Genomic DNA, 24,444 nt, shown 5'->3' with positions numbered 1-24,444 from the left:
TTAAGTAACTCTTAACTGTAGGAGTAATTTTTAGCAATTTTAGTACCACCCTTTTCTTAGCCCCACCCTCTGATTCACTTTTACAAGCCTATACACTCTTCCTTTCAAGTTTATCTTGGCCAGAAGATCAAACAAAAAGAGAGATAGACAAGGTTTTGCCTCAATTACTTAATGGCCCACATTTTCCATGTCTGTCTGTCCACAGAGCCTGGAATTCTGACAAATTGTAACTCACACATTCCTGGCTTCATGTTTTCCCTAGTCTGCCAACTGGCAGAGATTAGTGGCTTCCCCTAGATATTTTTTCCCATAAAAACAGAAAGTTTTAAGTTAGTAGAATAATTATGAGCAATGAAATGGAGATTATTATTATTATAAACACCAACGTTTGCTGTTAAATTGCTCACAAGGTATTATGTGAAGTATCCAAGAAATGTTTCTGTTCTTCTCATTTGGGCTCTGGTGTTGACCCCCAGGCATACTCAAACTATTTCATGCCCATTGTCCCCACTCCAGGGACATGGGGTCTGCATGGATGTTTTACATGCAGTTACTAGGTCTGGTAATGAACCTGCCTGCCAAAGCAGGAGACGTGGGTTTGATCCCTGGGTCACGGAGATCTCAAAGCTTCTCAGGTAGCACTAGTAATAAAGAACACACCTCCCAGTGTGGGAGACCTAAGAGATGCTGGTTCAGTCCCTGGGTCTGATCCTCTGGAGGAGGGCATGGGAAGATCCCCTGGAGGAGGCCATGGCAACCCACTCCAGTATTCTTGTCTGGAGAATTCCATGGACAGAGGAGCCTGGTGGACTGCAATCAATAGGGCCGCCAAGAGTTGGACACAACTGCAACGACTTAGCACACACATGCGCACGCACACACACACACACATCATATGGAGGCTCCAGATAGAGGGGTTGTCCATCTTGACTGCCAGTGGTTCACCAGAGAGTGGCTCATGCTTTATCACTGCACAGATCTAGTTATTTGCATTACATTCAATGCATCTATATAGATTTGGGGGGATCAAACAAGAAATTGTTTCATCTCCTCTAAAGCCTCTTCTCTAAAACCACAGACAAGATTTTATTCATGTTTCCCCACAAACCTTCTCCAGATTCCTTTCTCACTTACCTCTTGTTTAAAATTTTTAGGGACTTTCCTGGCAGTCCATTGTTTAAGACTCTGCACTCCCACTGCAGGGGGAATGGGTTCAATCTGCGATCAGGGAATGAAGGTCCCATATGCTGCACTGCACAGCCAAAAATAAACAAGTACTAACATGAAGCCTTTATATGTTGACATACTAGCTATGGGCCTCCCAGGTGGCGCCAGTGGTAAAGAATCACCTGCCAGTGCAGGAGACACAAGAGAGGCAGGTTGGATCCCTGGGTTGGGAAGACTGGCTGAAGCGGGGCAGGACAACCCACTCCAGCATTCTTGCCTGGAGAATCCCACAGAAAGAGGAGCCTGGTGAGCTATAGTTTACAGGGTTGCAAAGAGTTAGACACAACTGAAGTGACTGAGTTCAGCGCACACATACTAGCTATATTGATAAAATTTTGGTTTTGCCTTGTTTTGATGGCTGTTTGGAGCTGGCTGGGAAAGAGGTAATGCTATCCTAAGTCAACAATATAATATTATCAGCAGAATTTTGCTCATATGTTTATTTGTTGTTATTAGTTATGGCCTGCCCTGTGTATGTTTAGCAATATGTACCAATATTCCTAATGAGAATGAAGGAATAGGAGCTACATGAATGGAGAACAGGCATCAAAGGAGAGTTGTGCTCTAGCTTTTGTTTTGTTTTTACAATATTTGATGTTAAGATTGCAGGAATTTATTAAGTATTCAAAATGTATTGGAACATAAAAAAGAACTCTAGGTGCATCAGGAATATTCAAATGGAAACCAGAAGAAGAGAGGAGATAGAGTGGAGCCGAGACGATTGTGTGGATGATGGCTGTCATTCAACCACCGGTCGGGTAACAGGACACCACTGACTAGGTGCCTGGTGAACATGCATTTTTCACAGTTCTGGATGCTGCAGGTCTGAGATGAGGGTGCCAGTGTGACTGGGTGCTTGGTGAGGGCTTACTTCCTGGCTCACAGGTGGTTGCCTCCTTGTCTTTACTTGGCTTAGAGCTCTTGTCTTTTTTTCCTTTCTCTACAAGTCACCAGGGCTTCACAGGTGAAGCACTTCACAGGCACTAGTGGTAAAGAACCCACCTGCCAATGCAGGAGATGTAAGAGATACAAGAGATTCAGTTTCAATCCCTGGATCAGGAAGATCCCCTAGCAGAGGAAATGGCTTACCCACTGCAGTGTTCTTGCCTGGAGACTCCCATGGACAGAGGAGCCTAGAGGGCTACAGTCCATAGGGCTGCAAAGAGTTGGACACAGCTGAAGCAACTTAGCATGCATAGGCGTTACAGAGTCCAAGCTCTCTCTGCTCACCTCACGATAAGCTAATAAATCCAAGACGAGGTGTTAAGTCAAAGAAGGGACTTTATTCGAGAGCTGGCTGACCAAGAAGATGGCAGGCTAGCACCTCAGAATAGCCATCTTGTCCAAGCCTAGATGCCAGGTTCTTTTATGGATCAGAGATGGGGAGGTGGGAGGCAACAGAGTAACATGTCACCTTGCAGATGTGCCCGAGAAGGGCAAGCCTCAGGCAGGGGATGCGCTGTCGTTTTCTTACAGTGGTGTCCTGGGTGGTGTGAAATGGACTATCTCCCGTCATATCAACAAACAGAGATGCCACATCTATCTGCAAAACCCGCCTCCCCAAATGTGAATTTCTGGGCCACGCCAGTAAGTAGCCGGTGAGGGGGGGGCCCACCATATGCCACACAAAGAATTTAAGAATGTCACAGTCTTTCACAGGTGAGCAGAGTCAGGTTATCTCCCTGAGGCTGACCACTATGTATGCCTATAATAACAAAACTGGCAAGATAAGGGTTAAAGTCACAGAGCAGATCCATTGTGAATTCAAAATTAACCCTTCCCGGTTACATAAGAACACTGATCACATCCTTGACTCACCCTCATGACCAATTCTAATCCCAATTATCCTGCAAAGGCCCAGCCTACAGATTACATTACATCAGGGATTAGGGTTTCAATGTCTGTGTTTGAATGAGGATAACAAATATTCAGGCCTTAGTGGTGGCTGAGAGTTTCCCAGAACTAAACCAAGACATAGGCTTCCAAACGGAAAACATCTCCTGACGAATAAGCTAAACTTTGGAAACTATTTTAAAGGACTCCTAATACAATGAAATATCAAGAACAGCATCAAAAATAAAAATAAAACTATTAAATTTTAATAATTTAAACTACAAGAAGCAAAACTACAGAGACATCACTTTGCCCACACAAGTCCCTACAGTCAAAGTTAGGGTTTTTCCAGTAGTCAGGTACGGATGTGAGAGCTGGACCATAAAGAAGGCTGAGCACTGAAGAATTGATGCTTCTGAATTGTGCTGGAGAAGACTCTTGAGAGTCCCTTGCACAACAAGGAGATCAAACCAGTCAATCCTAAGGGAAATCAACCCTGAATATTCATTGGAAGGACTGATGCTAAAGCTGAAGCTCTAATACTTTGGCCACATGATGGAAAAGCCAACTCATTAGAAAAGTCTCTGATGCTGGGAAAGAATGAAGGCATGAGGAGAAGGGGAAGACAGAGGATGAGATGGTTGGATGGCATCACTGACTCAATGGACTTGCATTTGAGCAAACTCAGGGAGATAGTGAAGGACAGGGAAGCCTGGCATGCTGCAGTCCATGGGGTCACAAAGAGTTGGACACAACTTAGCAACCAAATAACAACAAAGTGTGAAGAACACTTTGAACCTAAAATTCTACGCTCATGCTCTAATTCAGTAATGATGGTCATATATATCTTAAGACTCACAACCCCACAACGATTCAGAAAGTTACTATTTATCACCTTGCTGAATGAATTGGTAAAACACATTTTTTTAGTGAATCTAAAAGTAAGTAGGAGAAAGCAAGGAAGAACCTCTAATTTTTAAGAATGTCTGATTTAGAGGAAATAAATCACAATTCAAGCCTTAAAGAATTAGCTGAATAATTTTGGGGACTCTATGTTTGACTAGCTGACAATGAGACAGTTTTATTGCTGACTAGGAAAATAATTATACTCACTAGTATTTATTAAGTAATGTGTGTGCTAAGCACTCATTTAATTTCTTGTTAGGTATGAATTCATTCCACCATCAGAACAACCTTATGAGAAAAGCACTGTTTTCTCTAGTTCACTGCCGGGAGCCAGCGTGAGGAACTCCACCCATGGCAAAGGTCATGAGGAAGGAGCCTCGGCATATGCAAAGGCGGGATTGAGCCTCAGGAGTCCCCCTGGAAATTCTCGAGCATCTACCCCCAAAACCAGAGTCTGCCTACTTTCTGCTTTGTGCTCTTACCTACACCTCTGACTTTACGGGGGGCTGTCCCCCACTACCTCTCTCTGAAAAAGAGTTAACTTATAGCTCCAGTTAATAAAGTTCCTGGGTGTGACAAGAGTGTTTCAACTTACAAACTCCTTTGGAAGTCCTCTAGCCTGCCTGAACAGGATCTTCCGGCCACATGTGACTGTTCACAGCCTCCCAACCGTGAGAGGCATGAGATGTTCTAAACTGTCTAAATACAGATTCCTTTGAGCAGTTAAAAGATTGATTAGAAATTGTATTGGTGAAGGGTTTTTCACTTGTTGGGCCAATGTTTGCTGCTAAGTTTCCATATCCCTTACCTACTGTGTCCCTGGGAGTATATTGATTAATATAATTGGTGTATAGGAATGTAAGTAGTAGCTTTAATGTTTGTAACCTTGGGCCCTTGAGTTAATTCTTTTCTTGTTATAGCCCACCACACCTTTGCCCTATAGGAATGCAACTTTATCTAATGCTTTCGGAAGGTGGCACCTGACTTTAGAATAATCACCTTTAGAGAAAAATAAGTTTTCTAAAGAAAGGATCATAAAATGTTAACAGGCCTCCTGGCCAGAAGATGATGTAAATCACCTAAACTTTTGCATATGATAAGTTTGAAAGCCTGGCTTCGATAGGAATCAAGGACTGCTGTCCTTGCATGACTCTACCCCTTCCCCCATTATCCTCTATGCACAACTTAAGGTATAAAAACTACTTTGGAAAATAAAGTGCGGGCCTTTTTCACCGAAATTTGGTCTCCTCAGGTTGTTTTCTCTCACCTTCTGGCTGAATTCCCATCTGGAGTGTGGAGGCTCGTCAAGCCTACTAATTTTGCCTGGGCTTCTAAGATCTGACTGGGGAGGCCTTAGTGTCTCCTCTCCTTCAGGAGAATGGGAGGACACCTGTGGCCTATGTAGGTGATGCAAATTCCTTGTTTTGGAATTTTATTAGCTTTCCATGTAAACCAAGTTATTCAGCCTCTTTTCTCCACTGAATTTTCTCACTGAGCTATCCTTATTTAACCACTCTTTATATCTTTAATTCTATAGTATCCTGATCACCAAAGCCGTCTCCCCTTTGAATTCCCTGGATCCACTGGGGCTGGGCCCCGGCAGTTTACACTGAAAGAAAACTGAAGCAGGAAGAAGCATCATTCCCAGCTTGTGGTTAGCAGACTCATAAGTGTTCGAACTGGGATTTAGGTGCAGTTAAGACAAGGTCATAAGGCTGCCTCTTTAGCCATGATGCTTCAGTGGGTCACCCATCCCTGGATTTCATCATAAAGAGGGCAGTGCCTGGAATGCATTTTCAGGACCAGCCACACTTCTGTAGCCAGGTCAAACTCCCTAAACCTCAGATCTTCCTTATTTCTCAGGACTTAAATTATGTTTTTATGTGCTGCTGATCCACTCAGAAGTATTCAGTGCTATTTGAAGCAAACACACTTAAAAGAAGTCAGCTTATGTTTTCCTTCCACCCTTGTGCCAAGCTCTTCTCTACCCCTCTGAACTCTCTCTCTCTCAATGCACTCAGCGAGTTGACCTTGATGCTATGTCTGCACCACTAGACTCAGTGTTTATTCCTGATGTCCTGATTTGAACACAGGGGTCCCCAGAGGACTCTGACCCAAACTATCCTTTTGAATTGCTATACTTTTTGCTGCTGTGAGAAAGCAGTTCTAATCAATTTTTCACACAACTCCATTCCACCCCCAACACTGGGGCCCCTTGCAAAGCAGTTGTTTATTCCCTTGGCTCTCTTATTCTGTTTACTTGGTTCTCACAAATGAGCCGTGATGCCTGATTTCTGAGAAACAAGATAACCAGATCTTATAATCTAAAGACCTAATATAATGTGAACAAACAAATGGTTTGTGAAAATAGGTTTATTTTCTATATTTTTGCAACCTTATGTAAGTTACAGCCATGTGTATGGGATACATAATGCTAGAAATGCACACAATATACATTTCCCTGTTGTTCAATGCTTTCTTCTAGGTTTCTATTACAAAAGGGCATGGAAGGCCACCTACTTATCCTTAATTATAAGAACAAATACATATGCCTGCATGCTTAGCCACTAAGTCATGTCTCACTTTTTGCAACCCCATGGACTGTAGCCTACTAGGCTCCTCTGTCCATGGCATTCTCCAGGCAAGAAAACTGAAGTGGGTAGCCATTCCCTTCTCCAGGGGATCTTCCCGACCCAGGGATCGAACTCAGGTATCCTGCATTGCAGGTAGATTCTTCACCCTCTGAGCCACCAGGGAAGCCCACAAATACATATATTTCCTTAGAAAGAAAAATAAGTGATAACTGGCTTCAGTAGACAGTGACCATAATTTAAAAAAAAAGTATATAAAACAATAAATAATACAGTAAAAGTTAATGCTATAAAATAAACTGAGAGTAAGAAAGAGCTTAATGACATATCATCCCATTTTAGGAGGCCAAATGATTAATGGCAGGGGGCGGGTAATGTTATGATTGACAGATGTCACGCTATGTCTGTGTTTCTAGTTAGTGTGTAACAGAAGTTCAGAAAAGCAGAAACATGCAGAGGTCTCTAAAGATTTGGCACTTGCAGAAATCCTGAGGCTTATACCTCATATTATAAATTCCTGTGCAGAAACGGAAACTTTCAATTTAGGGTGATGCAAATCTACCCCAAAAGAGAATGCTCTTGGTTATCTTGTGCACAATAAAGAAGAGGAAAGGATGGTCTGCCACGAACTGCGGACCTCCGTGGCCTGTTCTCCCTGTTACGATGGCCCCAGTGCCGGCAGCAGCCTCAGTGCCCTCCTCGTTCACATCCACAGAAGCTTGATGAAACACTTCAGACAGAAACAGGTCATTCTTTTCTGACATGCCTGAGAAATTGGCTCGGCCTTGGCTGAAGGCATCGCCCATGCCCATGCCCGTGAGAATGGTCTTGAGTCCATAACGCTCTTCCAGTTTGAACCTGGGGATGTACACCTCCACGTCATCCTCACCCATGGTGTCCTCGCTGAGCCACTTGCTGAGTTTGTCAGGGGTGATTTCACTCTCCAGCTGTGAATCCAAAACATAAAACCACTGAGTGCTTAGCAGAGAAAGACAACAACCTCTAATGCTGACAACCAATGACTTTACTACATTAAAGTAAAGTAGGTGGTATTAGAATTTAATAGGTAAAAATTTTCCAAGAAGATAGCATATACGAGATGTATTTAAGGCTTCTGAATTACTGGGAAACCTGGCACAATTTGTCTCAAACAAGTTCACATATTCAAACTGCACACCATTTCCTCAGATGTGGGCATGTGCAAGGGCTTCCCAGGTGACTCAGTGATAAAAAAAAATCCACCTGCCAATGCAGGAGACGTGGGTTTGATCCTTGGGTCAGGAAGATCCCCTGGAGAGGAAATGGCTACCTGCTCCAGTAATCTTGCCTGGGAAATCCCAGGGACAGAGGAGTATGGCGGGCTGAAGTCCAGGGGGTCTCAAAGAGTCGGACGTGATTTAGCAACTAAATAGCAACAGCAGCAGCAGACATGTGCAAAGGTGAGTTTAGCCCCAGCGTTTAAAACAACGGAAGTTGGAATTCTTACCAACTCCAAGCCCGTAGAGGATTCAGCAATTCCATCTGGAAGCAGCAGGAACATACTGACCTCTCCAGCATATGGGAGTTCTAGAATCTGGACCTTCAGGTCTGCTATGTATCCAATGTTTAGCTTTTCATGCAGGAACATCATCTCTACTGATTTGTGCTGAGTCTAAAGTAATTAAAAAGTAAAATATGAAAGTTGATAGTAAGATGTCAAAAGATTTACAATCAGACACAAAAGAGAATGGGTTCTTCTTTCATGCTAAAGAAATAGATTTTTTTAATTAAAAATTTGTTTTGAAATTTGTCAAAAACATCAAAATATATTTTAAAAAATAAAAATTTATTATTTGTATACTCTCACAGTGATTCTGATCTATTTTGTTTTTTCAAGATTATGCCCATTAGTAATAAGATGGACAATTATAATTAAATACTAAAACATTTGTTCAGGACCTACTAGGGGTCAAGTACTCTGCAAAATCTCTTTGAATCTTTACAACAACATTTTGAGTTGGATATTATCATCCTAGTTTCACAGATCAAAAAAAGGAGTGTATGAACCACAACTAACATCATAGTTGGCACAGCCTACATATGAGTCCAAGATTGTGTAATTATAAAGCCCATGGTCTTTACCATTACTCATATGACCTCTCAGAAAATTACTAAGTGCTATTCAGTAACCTGAAAGAGTCAATCAACTATCCAGTGTGTATAACTTATAACTATTAATAGCAAATCATATCAATGAGTGGTCCCAATTTTTCTTTTTCTATTTTGTCAAAGACCCTAAAATATATATTAAGAAAATCTGTTTTATTTTCATTGTCTCATACCGAGTTCACATGGAAAGGATAAAGCCCCTTTAGTTTCTTCTGAAATGGAGTCTTCCATTTTCCTTTGAAGTAGATAGCATTCACCAGGACCATCTTGGTGTCTGCATCAACAGAACCTTCAGGTAACAAGTTTGGGATTTTGCCTACAGAAAATATGATATATGCTTATGTTTCATGATTAACAATTATGAAGTCATTATGATTTCTTGAATCTTTTGAGTCACCATCAAGCTTAGCATCCACATTTATCAAACTCCGCAGAGATGTTGATATTCACATTCAAATTTTTCTCTTAATTTATTTAAAACATAAGTAAAACTTTTTCAGGTTTGCAAAATTCAAAAGCAAATGAAGAAGTAATGTAATTAAGATTTAGAATTGCTATTAGACTTGGGAAAAAAATTTTAAGTTTCTTTTAATTTTTTTTTCTTTGTGCTGCATGCAGGATCTTATTCCTCTGACCAGAAACTGAACCTGCGTCCCTTGCTTTGAGAGCACAGAGTCTTAACCCCTGGACTGCCAGAGAAGTCCCAGAAAGTTTTTAATTCCTTTTATACTGTTTTCTCAAAGTTTTATAGTTATATGAAGTTAGTTCATTCAGATGGGAGTGAAAAAGAGACTCAAGGAATATAATGGGCTTCCCTAGTGGCTCAGATAGTAAAGAATCTGCCAGCAATGCAGAAGACCCGAGTTCAGTCCCTGGATGGTGAAGATCCCTTGGAGAAGAGAATTGCAACCCACTCCAGTATTCTTGCCTGGAGAATTTCATGGGCAGAGGAGCCTGGCTGGCTACAGTCCATGGGATCGCAAAGAGTCGGGCACGACTGAGCGACTGACTCTACCAAGGCATTTAATAGTGCATTTGCCTGTGTGTCAGTAGGCCCTTCTAGGTCTGGTCTAGACAGCCCATAGGTCTAACTCATTGATTCATCCAAACACAGTGTTTTGGAAGTTGTGCTGCACCTATATCAGGAATAGCACAGATTCATGAAGTAATAAAGGAAAAATTGTCCTGGGGGTGGGGCGGGCTTAGAATATTGGAAGAGACATTCTAAATCATTCAGGAAAGAAAGTGCGGTGAGTTCTATTAAGAGAGCTGAATAATGCAGAGAACTGTAACAACACAGAGAAGGGAATGAATGACTGAGTCCAAGAAAGTTCCCAGAAGTGATAATATCTGAGTGTGTGGTTTTTTTTAAAGTTGGTTTAAGAAACAGCCCATTTATAGTGAATACCTGCTCTGCAATATTTCAACCACATTATTCTATTTACTCCTCACAACCATTCCAATAAGGGAGTATTATTAGTGTCATTTTACACAAATAGGAAATCAACCTTGAATATTCGCTGGAAGGACTGATACTGAAGCTGAAGCTCCAATACTTTGGCCACCTGCTGGGAAGAGTCAACTCATTGGAAAAGACCCTGATGCTGGAAAGACTGAGAGCAAGAGGAGAAGGCAGCAACAGAGGATGAGATGGTTCTATGGCATCACTGACTCAATGGGCATGAGTCTGAGTAATCTGCAGGAGATAGTGAGGGACAGGGAAGCCTGGCTTGCTGCAGTTCATGGGGCGGCAAAGAGTTGGATGTGACTTAGCAACTGAACAGCAACACAAACGGACACCGTAGTGAGATCTTAGTAATCCTTCCAAGGTCACAGTGCTTGGGAGCTGCTCAGAACTCCACTGTCTTCCATTTCTGCTGACAGATACAGGACTGAAGCAAAAAGGTCACTGTAGTCTGACCAGTTTCAGTACAGTTATTCAATATCTTCATTCAGTATGCTTGCTATGCTATGCTAAGTCACTTCAGTTGTGTCCAACTCTGTGCGACCCCATAGAAGGCAGCCCACCAGGCTTCCCTGTCCCTGGGATTCTCCAGGCAAGAACACTGGAGTGGGTTACCATTTCCTTCCCCGATGCATGAAAGTGAAAAGTGAAAGTGAAGTCACTCAGTTCTGTCCGACCCTCAGCAACCCCATGGACTGCAGCCTTCCAGGCTCCTCCATCCATGGGATTTTCCAGGCAAGAGTACTGGAGTGGGGTGCCATTGCCTTCTCCGTCATTCAGTATAACCCCTAGCAATTAAAACTCCTGGTTACCACTTGGAAATCTACTGGGACTTTATTTAACTTTGTGACACATAATATTTGATCATAACAAGGAAAAAAGAAAATTTTCTCAAATTACTATAAAAATTGGTAAAACAATCAGTCTAAATGACTATTTGGCATTTTTGCAGTTTCACTGATTGATTTATAGCCATTCACCACAAATGCTTAGAAAGAAGAGAAATTCTTGCTGTTCTCAAAAAAGCAAAGCTTTCATGCATCTCTTTGATTTTGCAATCTGCTTTGACTTTCATTTTTGTTAAATCTTCACTTTCTCTGCTTCCTTTTTGTCAGTGGTACATCAATCTTTCAGAGCAGTAATTTAAAAATCTAGAAATGAAGAACTAAAGTAGGCCAACTGTTTTTAGAGGAACAATAATTCTTTTTTCAATTCTACAGAACTTAATACAAGTGCTTTTTCTATTATGGTAGCTAAGAAACGAGGATAGCGCACTATGGTTTGAAATGATGTTTTAAACATAGGAGGCAGGGACTTCCCTAGTAGTCCAGTGGCTCAGATTCCATGCTGCCAACGCTGGGGGGCCCAGGTCCAATCCCTGGTCAGGAAACTAGATTTCACATGCCACAACTGTGACCCAACACAGCCAAATAAAAATGTATTTGCTGCTGCTGCTGGTAAGTCACTTCAGTTGTGTCCGACTCTGTGAGACCCCAGAGACGGCAGCCCACCAGGCTCCACCGTCCCTGGGATTCTCCAGACAAGAACACTGGAGTGGGTTGCCATTTCCTTCTTCAATGCATGCAAGTGAAAAGTGAAAGTGAAGTCGCTCAGTCGTGTCTGACTCCTAGCGATCCCACAGACTGCAGCCCACCAGGCTCCTCCATCCATGGGATTTTCCAGGCAAGAGTACTGGAGTGGGGTGCCATCGCCTTCTCCAAAAATGTATTTAAAAGTAAATAAATAAGCATAGGAGATACGTGAAAATATGTTTTCTGCATTAAGTTATCAAACTCTTTAAACGTTAATTTGAAGAATTCCAGAATTAGACTAAGGCTCAGAAGAAGAGGAAACCCCAGCTGCACCAGGAACAGATAGTGGGATCTTGGATGAGGCAGTTAGAAACTGAGGACACGCGTAATACAGGTAGAAGTAGCTTAGACGGTTAACAGGAGATGAAAAGGGAGACTGAAAGAACTGGACAGCATACTGACTCTGGATGGTGAAACAGAAGAAAGAGCTAAAATTTTGTGATCCCTCCTTTTTCCATTGCCCATATTCTCACATTAATTACTCAGTTGAATATTGTTCCTTTTTTCTTTGTTTTTGTTTGCAGTGAACATAAAGTCACAATTATTTCAATACTGATATTTCCTAAATTAGAAAAGATCTGCCTCTTCTTATATTCTATTCAGTAATAATCCAAACCAGATTACTGAATATATATCTTCTATTAGTAGACTTTGATTATTTTTTTCTCACTTGCTGCTGCTAAGTCGCTTCAGTCGTGTCTGACTCTGTGCAACCCCACAGACGGCAGCCCCACCAGGCTCCCCCGTCCCTGGGATTCTCCAGGCAAGAACACTGGAGTGGGCTGCCATTTCCTTCTCCAGTGCATGAAAGTGAAAACTGAAAGTGAAGTCACTCAGTCGTGTCTGACTCTTCGAGACCCCATGGACTGCAGCCCACCAAGCTCCCTCGTCCATGGGATTTTCCAGGCAAGAGTACTGGAGTGGGGTGCCATTGCCTTCTCCGTTTTTCTCACTTAAAACACCACAAAGCTCAACAAGAATCAGGTTACATTAGCCAAAATAACTAAGATTAGGAGTAAGTGCTAAGTTCAAGGATTTTAAACGCACACACACACACACACACACACATCAGAGTTTTCTACGTGGAAAGAAGAGCAGAAACTATTTCTTGGTTTTACCTTTGGTTTGAGTCTTGACCCAGGAATTAATCTGTTTTCTGGCATCTTCTGCACATTCTAGGAAGTCAACTGCCTGCGGTTCTGTAGAGTAATATCTCTTGGAGAGTTGCATGTATTCCTTTAAAGCGAAAAAACAGTGACAAGATTACTTAGAATATACACAACAAGTGAAAGTGAAAGTGTTAGCTGCTCAGTTGTGTCCAACTCTGTGACCCCGTGGACTGTAGCCCGTTAGGCTCCTCTGTCCATGGAAATCTCCAGCCAAGAATACTGGAGTGGGCTGCCATGCCCTCCTCCGGGATATCCAACCATCTGTGGTGTATTTGTAAATTACAGGTTTCCTGTCAAGACTGGGGAGCCTGAAGCAGGGTACAGGGGAGGTTGGCTGGGAGCTGATTATGTGCTCTCTTGACGCCCCCAATCCAGTCCCGACTGCCTTTGTTCTCCTGCATACTTTGCGCAATGAACACTGAATGGAGACGGAGAGGCTGGGCGTGGGGTTAGTGGTTCTGGGAGCACCTGTGCACACCTCCTGACTTGTGACTTTCCATGTGGGGTTTTTACAGTAGAAATAGGTAACACCCACAGAGGGAACACAAGCATGCCTGTGTTGGATCGTGTCCCATGGCCTCGGGGAGCCTTGCGAGCCTGAGTGGAATTCTCACCCTCTGGGAATGAATCAGAGAAAACAGCTTTGAAAGTGATCTTCCTGCAAGTTTGGGACCCTGCCATTTAGATCGCAGGTTTCACTCACTTCCTTGAATCTTGCAGATTTCTCTCCAAACAGTTTATTGGCACTTTCCAATAAATACTCCCCCATGGACACGTTGATAGTGTTGCTGAGAGAATGGAAGGATGAATGGATTACCCCCGCAGCTTGTGCCTTAAAAGGAAAGGAGAGATTCAATTTATATAACTCAGGACTTCTAAACAAGATATTTCTTAAGCAATAGTATTTTTTTCTAGGATATCAATAAAATGCTGTATTACAATATACTTTTTTTTTCTGGCACTTTAGAGGTAACTCAGGAAATAATTTTGATATGGATATAGTACATTAAAACTTATCAGATAATTTTTGACTTGTTTCAGATTTTTCTCTGCCCATAGGATTGGATTTATCTGTAACAGAACTGAGATCCTAGAAAAAGTCAGGCTCCTTTGATACTTACCTAAGCTATAGTCTCTAAGCAATTTTTATTATATTAAAATGTTACCTTAGAAATGTTCTTTTAAAAGTTTATATAACTTCTACAAGTCCTTTGGCATAATTAAGGGGTTGTCTGTGCAATGGAATCTGGAGTTTAGAAAACATAAAATCGAGGGGAATTCCAATCCCCAACCTGAAGTTTGCGAGCATGATGACAGACACAGGGCTTAGTCACAGCAGTGGCTGGGTGAAGCTGAGGTCAGAGCCCTGAAGATGGACCATCAGCTGTCCACTCAGGCCTGGCAGAATCGCCTTTTGAAGAGGCCCTCTCATCATCTTGAGTCTGTAATTCCCTGAGTGACAGAGAGATGGAGCATCAGCATCCCTAAGAAGGAACCTGTGAGAGGACCTAAATCAGAGTGTGATTGTGGAAGTTATTTACCAGTAGGAGCCCATCTACACCAGGCTCTTATCATGTAGCTGAATAGTGTTTAAGGAAGTGGAGTACTGGGAAAATATACTAACTTGAGATTGACTAGATGAATGGATGGTAGATAGATAGAGAGTAGATGATGATCACAATAATGATGATAAATAGGTGGATAGATTGGTGCTGTTCTTTTGTTAATAATGATGATGATAGATCCACAGATAGGGAGAGAGAAGGAAGATAGATAGATAGTAGATGATGATCATAATGATGACAGTAGGTAGGTAGATAGATAGATAGATGTGTGCTTGTGATCAGTCGCTCAGTTGGGTCCAACTCTTTGTGACTCTTTGAACTGTAATCCGCCAAGCTCCTCTGTCCATGGGATTTTTCAGGCAAGAATACTGGAGTGGGTTGCCATTTCCTCTCCAGGGAATCATCTTATCCAGGGACTGAACCTGCGTCTCCTGCATTGCAGGCAGATTATTTACCACTGAGCCATTGGGGAAGCCCTAGATAGATAGGGAGAGAGGAGATAAAGGATACATGAAGGTCAGTGACCTCTTCTGAAGTCACCAGGCCTGGCCACCTCCATTCCTCAATTACTTGTCACCCCTTACTCTGGAAATCTGCGTTCACACATCTGTATAGTAGGAGTCTCTACCGTGGCTTTAGAATGAATTATACATACCCAACTAATGGCAGAGTAATGTGACAGAATTTACAAACAGTCTTGACCTGGAAGTCATAAAGCATGGATTCTACCCCAGGTCTGCCCTTCCCTATGAGAGTGACTGTAAGATATTTACTCAAGGACTGTGAGTCTTAATTTTCTTCCTATGAAAGGTGGAAGTTGTACTAGGTTCCTTCCCTAATATTGTGACTTTAAGACAAGAAGTTTCTGGAAACAAAATACAAAAGAACTAGGAATGGATGAGTCAGATACCTGCAAAATAGCATCAGGATAGGTGCCCCTCTGGATCTGCTGTGAGAAATTACAACTGCTGAGGCTCCGTGGGGTCACTGGGGTGCCTCTGTGGACTCCAACTTGGTTAAACTGAAGCACCTACAATTGGAATTCGAGAAAATTTGGTACATTTTTCTGCTGCATTATTTAACTTTTAAACCAATGGCTGTCAAGTACCTCCTAGTGGTCCTACGTCAAGTTCCCTGCCTTTGTGTCTGGGCACAAAGCACAGATGCTCTTCAAGTGTAATATGTGTCAGTCCATGAAATTCCCTTCATGGGAATTAGCATGAGTTATTTTATACTAATTCAAATACTGGCCATTTTGACCAAAAAAAATATAATGAGATGATTTATAATCTTTTAATTAAATTATCTAAATTATCACCCAACTCATAAACTTCCTTGAAAACATCCCAGTATTTTGAAGGAAGTAATAAGGCTAACGCCTGACCCTGTATCTCTCTGTTCAGTGGCCTTACACATTATACCCTTCTAGACTGTTAACCATTAGCAGCCACTGCTAGCTTAAGCACAAAAACAGGGTGCTCAGTATTACCGAGGATCACCTAAAACATCTGCACATACATTATCTACACATAAAGAAATCCCTCACTTCTGTCCATGTTGGGGGAAGATGGCAGGGGTCAGATGACAATATGAATTCCTTTTTTAAATATTTATTTGCATCTATGTATTTATTTAGCTGCCCATGGTCTTAGTTGCGGCAGGCAGCATCTTTAGTTGCAGCATGCAGGGTCTTTAGTTTCCACATGTTCCCCGACCAGGGATCAGATCCAGGTCCCCTTGTGTTGGGAGCACAGAGTCTTAGCCACTGGACCACCAAGACATCCCAATGTGAATTTCTTTATGTTGTAAGTGGCAGGTCCAGCTAACAGTGAAACTGGCAGGTGCAGACTGGCCCAGGAAGGTGCCTCAAGCCCCCTCCCCCAGTACAGTAGATTCCTCCACCTGACCCTGACACCCACCCACCCCCATCTCCAGCATCCTTTCGGTCCCAGCGCCATGGGGCCCCAGGCAGGGAGGAACTTATTGGTAAAGCATTGATGGTGGAGGCTCTGCCAAGGAAGGGAAGGCAACCTTGCCCAGCAGATGGTGGATTTCTAGGCTGGAAGGAGAGGTGTTAGGATTTCTGGGGTCTTTCTCTGCTCTTTAGATCATATATTATAAGTTCCTACCTAATACTCTCTGAAAAGCAGTCTGACTGACACTGTAAAAGGGAGGAATACTTTGTGTAAGAGCTTCTCTGGTTGTCCTACCTTTTAAGGAAGTTGACCCATAAGCTGGGGTCTCTGGGCAGCACTGAAGCCCACTCGAGTCATGGCAAGAGTCCTTGCAGGTGTGGGGTGTGTGTCATGGTCCTGAGCCAGGCTGAGGCAGGCATCCTGCCCAGAGAGCTGGCCTGGCCCAGGCCGGTCTGTGGCCTTATCCTAAAGATAAAGAGCTGGGTAAAAATACTCCTGCAAATCTCACATTGCCTGTACTCTGAAAGAGAGTATCTATTTATTCTATTTGCTCCTTTTTCCCCTGCAACCGTTCCAGCCTTACCAGCTATACCAGTTCCCAAATGTGGGCAGCCTCTTCCTGCCCTGATTTTCTCATCTGTAAAGTTAATATGGTAATCAGAGCACCTACCTCACAGGATTTTGTATTCTGTGGATAAATTCATAAAACATTCTCAGCAAGGTGCCTGGCTGGGGCATTGTAAGTATCAGCTATGAAAACAATTAGTTCTACCACATGCCTCTCCTGTTAACTCTAATCTTCATACTCATCTTGCCCAATACACATTTTCATTTACATTTTAAAAATAAGAAAGTTACTACTAGACTCTTTTGAGTTATCAAATGGTGTTCGAGAGGTCTGCAACTATTGTACAAAATATGTGGTTAACAATCCGCATTCAGAGGAGGCAATGGCACCCCACTCCAGTACTCTTGCCTAGAAAATCCCGTGGACGGAGGAGCCTGGTAGGCTGCAGTCCACGGGGTCGGGAAGAGTCGGACATGACTGAAGCAACTTAGCAGCAGCAGCAGCAGCAGCAACAACAATCTGGATTATGTATGATCAAATTAATACAGTTTATGGGTACAGAATGTCTCCCATCCAAGTACTAACCAGGCCCAGCCCTGCTTAGCTTCCAAGATTGGGAGGGTTCAGGGTGGTATAGCCATAGACCATACAGAATTCCTTTGAGGAAGAAGAAGATACTCTAAAATTAGACTGTGGTGATGGCTGCACAATTCTTGTGAATATACTAAGAACTACTGAATTGTAAACTTTAAATGGGTGAATTTTATGAAATGTAAACTATATCTCAACAAAGTTGTTCTTATAAAATGAAAAATAAGAAAGCTGAGGCTCAGAGTGTTTAAATGTCTTCATTTACACACCTAGTAAGTGGCAGAACCACCAACCAAAGACAGGCAGGTCTGTCCCCAAAGTCCAGGCTTCCATGTCCAAACTAAAAAGCATCTCCTCTTTTTTTTGGTAGAGAATTAAGCCAATTTGCCTTTGAATTTTAAAATCTTCCCATGTGGCAGAGTTACAAGAAAACTGTATATAAAATTCTTGTCCCACGTGCAAAACATACTTTCCAAACACAGAAAAGCTGCGTTGTACCATGAGTGACCAGTAAGTTATTTTCCTCTGGCAGCAAAATCAAGATTTTCTCTTTAGCACCTAGAGCATGGCGTCTATCCTCAAAAAAAAAAAAAAAAAGAAAAAATTGCTTCTGGTTCTTTTACATTAAAAAATGGAGACTTCCCCAGTGGTCCAGTGCTTAAGACTCCATGCTTCCAGTGCAGGGGGAAGGGAATTAACAGTCCTCATGCCGCACAGCACGGCCAAAAACTAAATAAAAATAAAAATTGAAGTCCGTGATGTTTTCTAAAGTTTTTAATGGAGTTCACTGCCTTTTTTTTTTCAAGGCAAAGAAAATAAAGGGGAAGGCATTTTGCAAAATGTGGCTGGTATCAAAGAATTGAGCAACTGGGCTTTGTTGTGAGTCTTGATGTTCAAACTGCCACAAACAGAGAGAGAAGCTCCCAGCCCTTTTCCTCCTGCAGTGAGATTGGCTAACACTCTGTGTGAGCCACTCCAAATGAGGCCTGCCTTAAGTGGGTCACCGTGTACCTGGAAGACTGTCCACCTCCCTGTACCCACACACTCAGGTGCGATTCTCACGGGAAACTCCAGGGTGACTGAGGACAGCATCCACGCTTGTGAGAAACAGAGCTTGACGCCCAGCACTCGGTGCTGAGCTCTGTACACACGAGTAGGAAAGAATTTTAACGATATAATTACCTCGTCTCCTCATGGATCCAGGGAAGACAGGATCATGTGAACTTTAATAGCACCACCTTCATCCCAGAGGATGACTGCTGTGTACAAGTGAAGTAAGTCAATGTATTTCCACAGTCCCTGACCCAGTGAAAGGGTCCCCTGACTAAGCTGGTGTCCATTCACCAAGGAAGGAAGCCAGAGGCCCTGATAGAAAGACCCCACAGTGCTGGCCCCCCGACCACCTTGACTTTGAAGACTGGCCATCCCGTCAGCCCCGTTTTTTGACATGAGCTCACGGGGCGGAAAATGTTGTCTGAGGCCCTCCGAAGTTGTGTTGCTCTCGGTGCCTCCCTCAGAGTGCAGAGACCAAGCTCTGGGACAGTTTTTTTCTCTTCATGGCACTCTCCTAAAACCACTACTAGGAATTCATAAATGGAAAGAGCCTGAGATGAGAGAGCAGAAACCAGAGGAACCCAAAGAAAGGTGCTTCAGTCCCACTGTCCATCCGTCAGTGATGCTCTTAAAATCAGTAAGAGATAAAGCAGACAAATCTTTTGAAAAATATAAACATTATCAGATGTCAGATATAGTCACTATTAACTATTTCTAATGTTGCAGGATAAGAAAACTGATAATCCTTCTACTATATCTACCATTGAGGATTTTCGTGGTTTGGCTCTTTTATATATTTGAATCTAAGTAACTTGTGTTGTAATGGCTTGTGATGATTGCTGAGGGCATGGGTTCGATCCCTGGTGGGGGAACTAAGATCCCACTAGCCACTGACTGTTATAGTCCAGATCCTGTAAGCATATAATCAGAGCAGTTCTGCAATTCAGTTCAGGAATCCTTCAGTCCCAACTGGGAACTTTAACAGAAACTCACTTGGGCTATCTGGTCTGCAGTATTGCCCCGGGCGCCCAGGTAGACCATGGCCATGGTGGAGGAGATGCTCCAGGGACAGAAGAAGAGATTCTGGGTGTTGGCGCTTGTATTTGCCAGATGCTTGAAGAAATTGAGGGCAAAGATTGTATTTGCCACATAAAGTTCTTCCATTGTCTCAATCTGGAAGGAAAACGAGGAAAAGCAACAGCTCTAAAAGATGACTCAACATTTTGAGTGATGTCAGTGGCGTAGCACAGGCTGTACCCTGCACAGGGCAGGGGTTTCCTCTCTGTTCTCCTTTAACTGAACAGGGTCAGCAGCATCGTGACCCTGGGACCTGTGCAGCCACTAAAGGTTCCACTCTCGGTGCAGTGCGCTGCTGTCACAACCCGGCAGTTCCTTAGTAACTTTATACAAAGGGCCCTCCCTGCATTTCCCTTTTGCACTGGATCCTGCAAATGACACAGCTGATCCTGCGATTGAGGGAACAGTCCTGGGATGCATGGTGACCCTCCACCTCATAATAATGATAATAACAGCAATAACAATAAATAGCCCTTATTGAGTTCTTAACTGTACAACAGATGCTGTGTTCAACATTTCACCTGTACTAAACCAGTTAATCCTCACACAAACCCTGTGAGGAAGGCACTGCTATTCTTGCGCTTACAAAGGAAAAAACTACTGCCCAAATAGAATCAGAAAAGTGACCCATGTCACTCGACTATAAGGGACAGGACTGAAGCCAGGTTGGTGGATGGCCTTCAGGGTCATACTCTCAACCTCTGTGTTGTACCTACAAACACACATCACACGTACAGACACACAGATACACACACTAGGGTCTTCCCTGGTGGCTCAGTCCGTAAAGAATCCACCTGAAATGCAGGAGACCACCTGCAATGCAGGAAACCCACATTTGATCCCTGGGTCGGGAAGATCCCCTGGAGAAGGAAACGGCAACCCACTCCAGTATTCTTGCCTGGGAAATCCCATGGGCAGAGGAGCCTGGTAGGCTACAGTCCACAGGGTCGCAAGAGTCCATGGACATGATTTAGTGACTAAACCATCACCATCACACACTCGAGGAAAACACACACATATTCAAATGCATGCCGCATGCACACATACTCTTGTTGGCCCCAGTGGAGATGGCCAAACTCCTTTCTAGAAGTGGCTTAGACTCACCTTTTGAGAGGGAGCATTTCACACTGCCCTATCTCCCATTCCTACACCCCCTCCACTCACTCACACACCACAGCCTTTCTACCAAAGCGCCCCCTGTGCTGAGCAGCTCATTGCTGGGATGCTGGAAAGGCCCCCCTCCTCCCACCACCCCTAGCAGGGCAGTCAACACCAGGTCCCTCTGCAGGAGTGGTCCTGGATTTATGGAGCTCACATACGCACACATGAACACACACACCCCATCCACCGTCTGAAGATAAATGACAGACACACCTTCCGTGACCTAAAACTCGCATGCAGCCAAACGCTTGGACACACCCAGGTGTGGGTGGGTACCTGCTGGTTCTAGCCGACAGACTGTATCTTACACTTTCACAAAGGCTTCAAACACACCCTGCAATTACCAGAATCTATAAATATACCAAGCTACGCTGACACTCATCATTCCACAGGAACCTTCTGGGGACGGTGGCTGGGGAGCCGCTGGGGGAGGCCCTGGAGGAGGCTCTCTGCAGCCTTGGGCTCCCCCAGCGGGGCCTCCAGGCTCACGTCTCCCCAGTCCACGGCTGTCATGTGAACACTCAGTTTGCAAACATTTCTCATGAAGAAAGTGATTGCCATTTGTATCAAAATTTCTCGTGTGAGATACCACCCAATTGTATTTTATCAAGACAAAATAGTAAAGTAAATAAAACATGTCCCCAAAACTCTTTCATGCCTTCTTGTCTCCTTTAATTTATAATATTCACAGGATCAATGTGAGGTACATATTCTGATCTTTATTCTATAGGTTACATCCTGAGACATATATAAGGTCACAGAGTTTGTATGTAATGATGCAGGGATTCAAGCTCAGGATTCAAGCTTCAGAAACCCACTCTGTCCAATGTCACTCACACTTCACCTGCTGATGTTTAACTGCTACGTGTAAGTGTTTCAGCCAGTTACTGGTTTGAGAAATGCTAGAAAGAGGAAATAAAAAGAGGAAGGAAGACAATTTGTAATACTACTAGAAGGCTTAAGTTTCAAAAAATCACTTTTTTCTCTTGCTTCATCACTGAGATTAGATTAACCTGGGTGACTCAGGAATTTGTTTCCTCTTCCTTCTCAATTTTAAAATCATCCTTATGATGAATTATTCCTCTCAAAAACATTTCAAAAACAGAGAATTAATAGCATAAATATTTCTCTATTGTGTGCAATAAAATAAAGAATTGGAGCTATAAAAATAAACTTAAGCCTGGGAATTCCCTAGTGATCCAGTGTTTAAGACTCGGAACTTTCATTGCTGAGGGCACGGGCTCAATCCCTGGCTGGGGAACTGAGATCCCACAAGCTGCATCATGTGACCAATTAATTAATTAACTAGTTAATGTAGGCTTCTCCTATACCTAATTCTTTATAATGACCTGAATAGCCAGTCACTTTGACACTAGCAAAATTTGTCAAGACAAATGAAAAGTGAGGGGTTTTAATGCCAAGTTAGAAGTCCAGTTGACTGTGACTATTTTGTTAAAAAAATTAAAAAGTAAGGACAGAATTAAGTCACTCCAGATATATTTACTTGTTTTTAAAATAGTCTAAATTCTATCTTTCAGATAGGTGAAATTAACTGCATTTAACATAAAAAATAACGTGTGATGTCTCTATCACAGCTACCACATTCCTTCGGCCTCACTGTTTTATTTCCCTTGCATAATTACTTGGCTGGTAAACCTAGTAATTCTTGTTATACCAATGAAAATATGAAGATGTTGACAGCACAGCTGGTTTCAAAGCGTAGACTAGCTTCCAATTCCAGCTCTAGTGCCGTCCCTTGGAGAAGGAAATGGCAACCCACTCCAGTGTTCTTGCCTGGAGAATCCCAGGGACCAGGAGCCTGGTGGGCTGCCGTCTGTGGGGTCGCACAGAGTCGGACACGACTGAAGCGACTTAGCAGCAGCAGCAGCAGTGCTGTCCCTACAGACCTTTCAAATAAGGTTTGAGAAGTTTATATTCATAGAAATCTGTGAATATATCATATATATGTGTATATATACACAGTGTCTTCTGACTCTACCACACATCCACCCTACATTTAAGTGGGAATCTGCCTAAGACCGTGTAAAATCGAAGCCACTGAGTGACATCAGAATCTCTCAGAACAGGAAACACCTGTTGTGAATTTCTTAACACTAGGGTGAGTTACACAACTTCAACAATTTCTAGGTATTATACTCTTAAGCAACGTTTGATATTATCTTTAGAAGAACAAACAGATGAAAATCACATTGGGGCTGGTCTCTGCGATGCTTGTGTTGGCTCCTGAAATGCAAGCTGACAGACGTGCCGCTGAAACTTGGCACAGGCGGCAGGGAGCTCAGGCCCGTGGCCACACTCCCTCTGCTCACTGGCATCGAACGGTAGATTCGAGTTTGCTGTCGCATTTCTAAGTGAATTTTTTTGCAGCAACACAGTGTAAATATTTTGAAATTGACCAGAAAAATTAACGACACAGAGAAAACAATAACTTCAAGGAAATATCCCATTCCAAATTACCAAGTTTTCCCCCATAAAATTAAAAGCCTTTTCTGTATTTGATTTATTTCATAATGAATAATTATTTGTTTATGGGATATTAAATTATTTATTGAACTATTACTTCAGTCAGTCTAGCAACTAACTGGGCTGTTCTTTCTCTTTCACTAAATTGACCAATTATCAAACTAAATTCAATAAGTATATTCTGGTATTGAACTGAACCACTCAGTTTCCTGCTTTATTTCCGGTTGTTTCAGATGAAAACTGAGTCCTCTTTTTGTCTTTATCATATTTATGTACAATTTATAAATTACTTTCAGTTGCTAAAAAAAATACGTTTTAATTGGTCTAGCTATTTTCATTAAATTCAGTGCCAAACAAGAACTGGTAAAGGATACACACATTCTAAGTTGTTCAGGAAAACTGACATCACAACTAGAATGTACATTTGGGTTTGGTGAGTGTTACATAGGCATTTGCTGATCTCTGAGATTTAAGATTATGTATAACTTAATTTAATTCAAATCTTGAACCAAAATATTCTCAAACAAGCAACTAAACAAGAAAACACCGTTAAACTTTTACTCATCCTCTAAAAACATCCCACAGTTTAATTTTCATTATGTTAATAATACCAGTATGCAAAATAAAACCCTATTTCACAAAGAGAGACATGGAAATGGCTGAAATACCTGGTCCTTCTCTGCCTGACAGGAAACGGCCTTCTCAGCGTTGTTAGTGTTCAGACATGGCAATGACCGGTTTTATAAAGCTCTGCCCCTCCCACGTGGCATTTTTTTTCTCTCTCTATCTGTGTCCTTCGAGTGATTCAACATTTTACTCAGAAGGACATCATTAGAATAGAAATGCTCATTTGCTAAGGCATCATTTACAAAGATGACATCATTCAGAAACTTTAAAATTTAGCAATACCTACACATGCCTGTTAAAATTAGCTAAAATCTAAAAAAATGAATAAAATAAAATAAAATTAGCTAAAATCTGTCAGCCCCAGTTTCAACAGTCCCCTCTTTAGCTTGCTCTCTTGGTAAGAAATTCTACAATGTCTCTTCAATCTTTTGACAAGAATGGCCTGGGAGCTTTTTGCAATACTTAAAAAGC

At 42.4% G+C, this 24,444-nt stretch overlaps 1 protein-coding gene across 1 annotated transcript; it reads right to left on the bottom strand.

The window, feature by feature from the left end:
- Positions 1-6,324: 6,324 nt before the first annotated feature.
- LOC109577715 (plasminogen activator inhibitor 2-like) lies at positions 6,325-24,138 on the bottom strand. Its single transcript, XM_019986471.2, has 8 exons — positions 24,015-24,138; positions 19,618-19,797; positions 15,407-15,526; positions 13,635-13,763; positions 12,881-12,998; positions 8,879-9,021; positions 8,044-8,208; positions 6,325-7,504 (listed from the first exon to the last, which is right to left on the bottom strand). The coding sequence occupies exons 2-8, from the start codon at positions 19,786-19,788 to the stop codon at positions 7,100-7,102; spliced, it is 1,251 nt and encodes a 416-aa protein (XP_019842030.2). The 5' UTR covers positions 19,789-19,797; positions 24,015-24,138; the 3' UTR covers positions 6,325-7,099.
- Between the last annotated feature and the right edge of the window lie 306 nt (positions 24,139-24,444).

The sequence above is a fragment of the Bos indicus genome, chromosome 24 (genome assembly GCF_029378745.1).
Source record: "Bos indicus isolate NIAB-ARS_2022 breed Sahiwal x Tharparkar chromosome 24, NIAB-ARS_B.indTharparkar_mat_pri_1.0, whole genome shotgun sequence".
NCBI lineage: Eukaryota > Metazoa > Chordata > Mammalia > Artiodactyla > Bovidae > Bos > Bos indicus.
The sequence above is the reverse complement of the archived record's forward strand: the minus strand, read 5'-3'. Positions and strand labels throughout refer to the sequence as shown.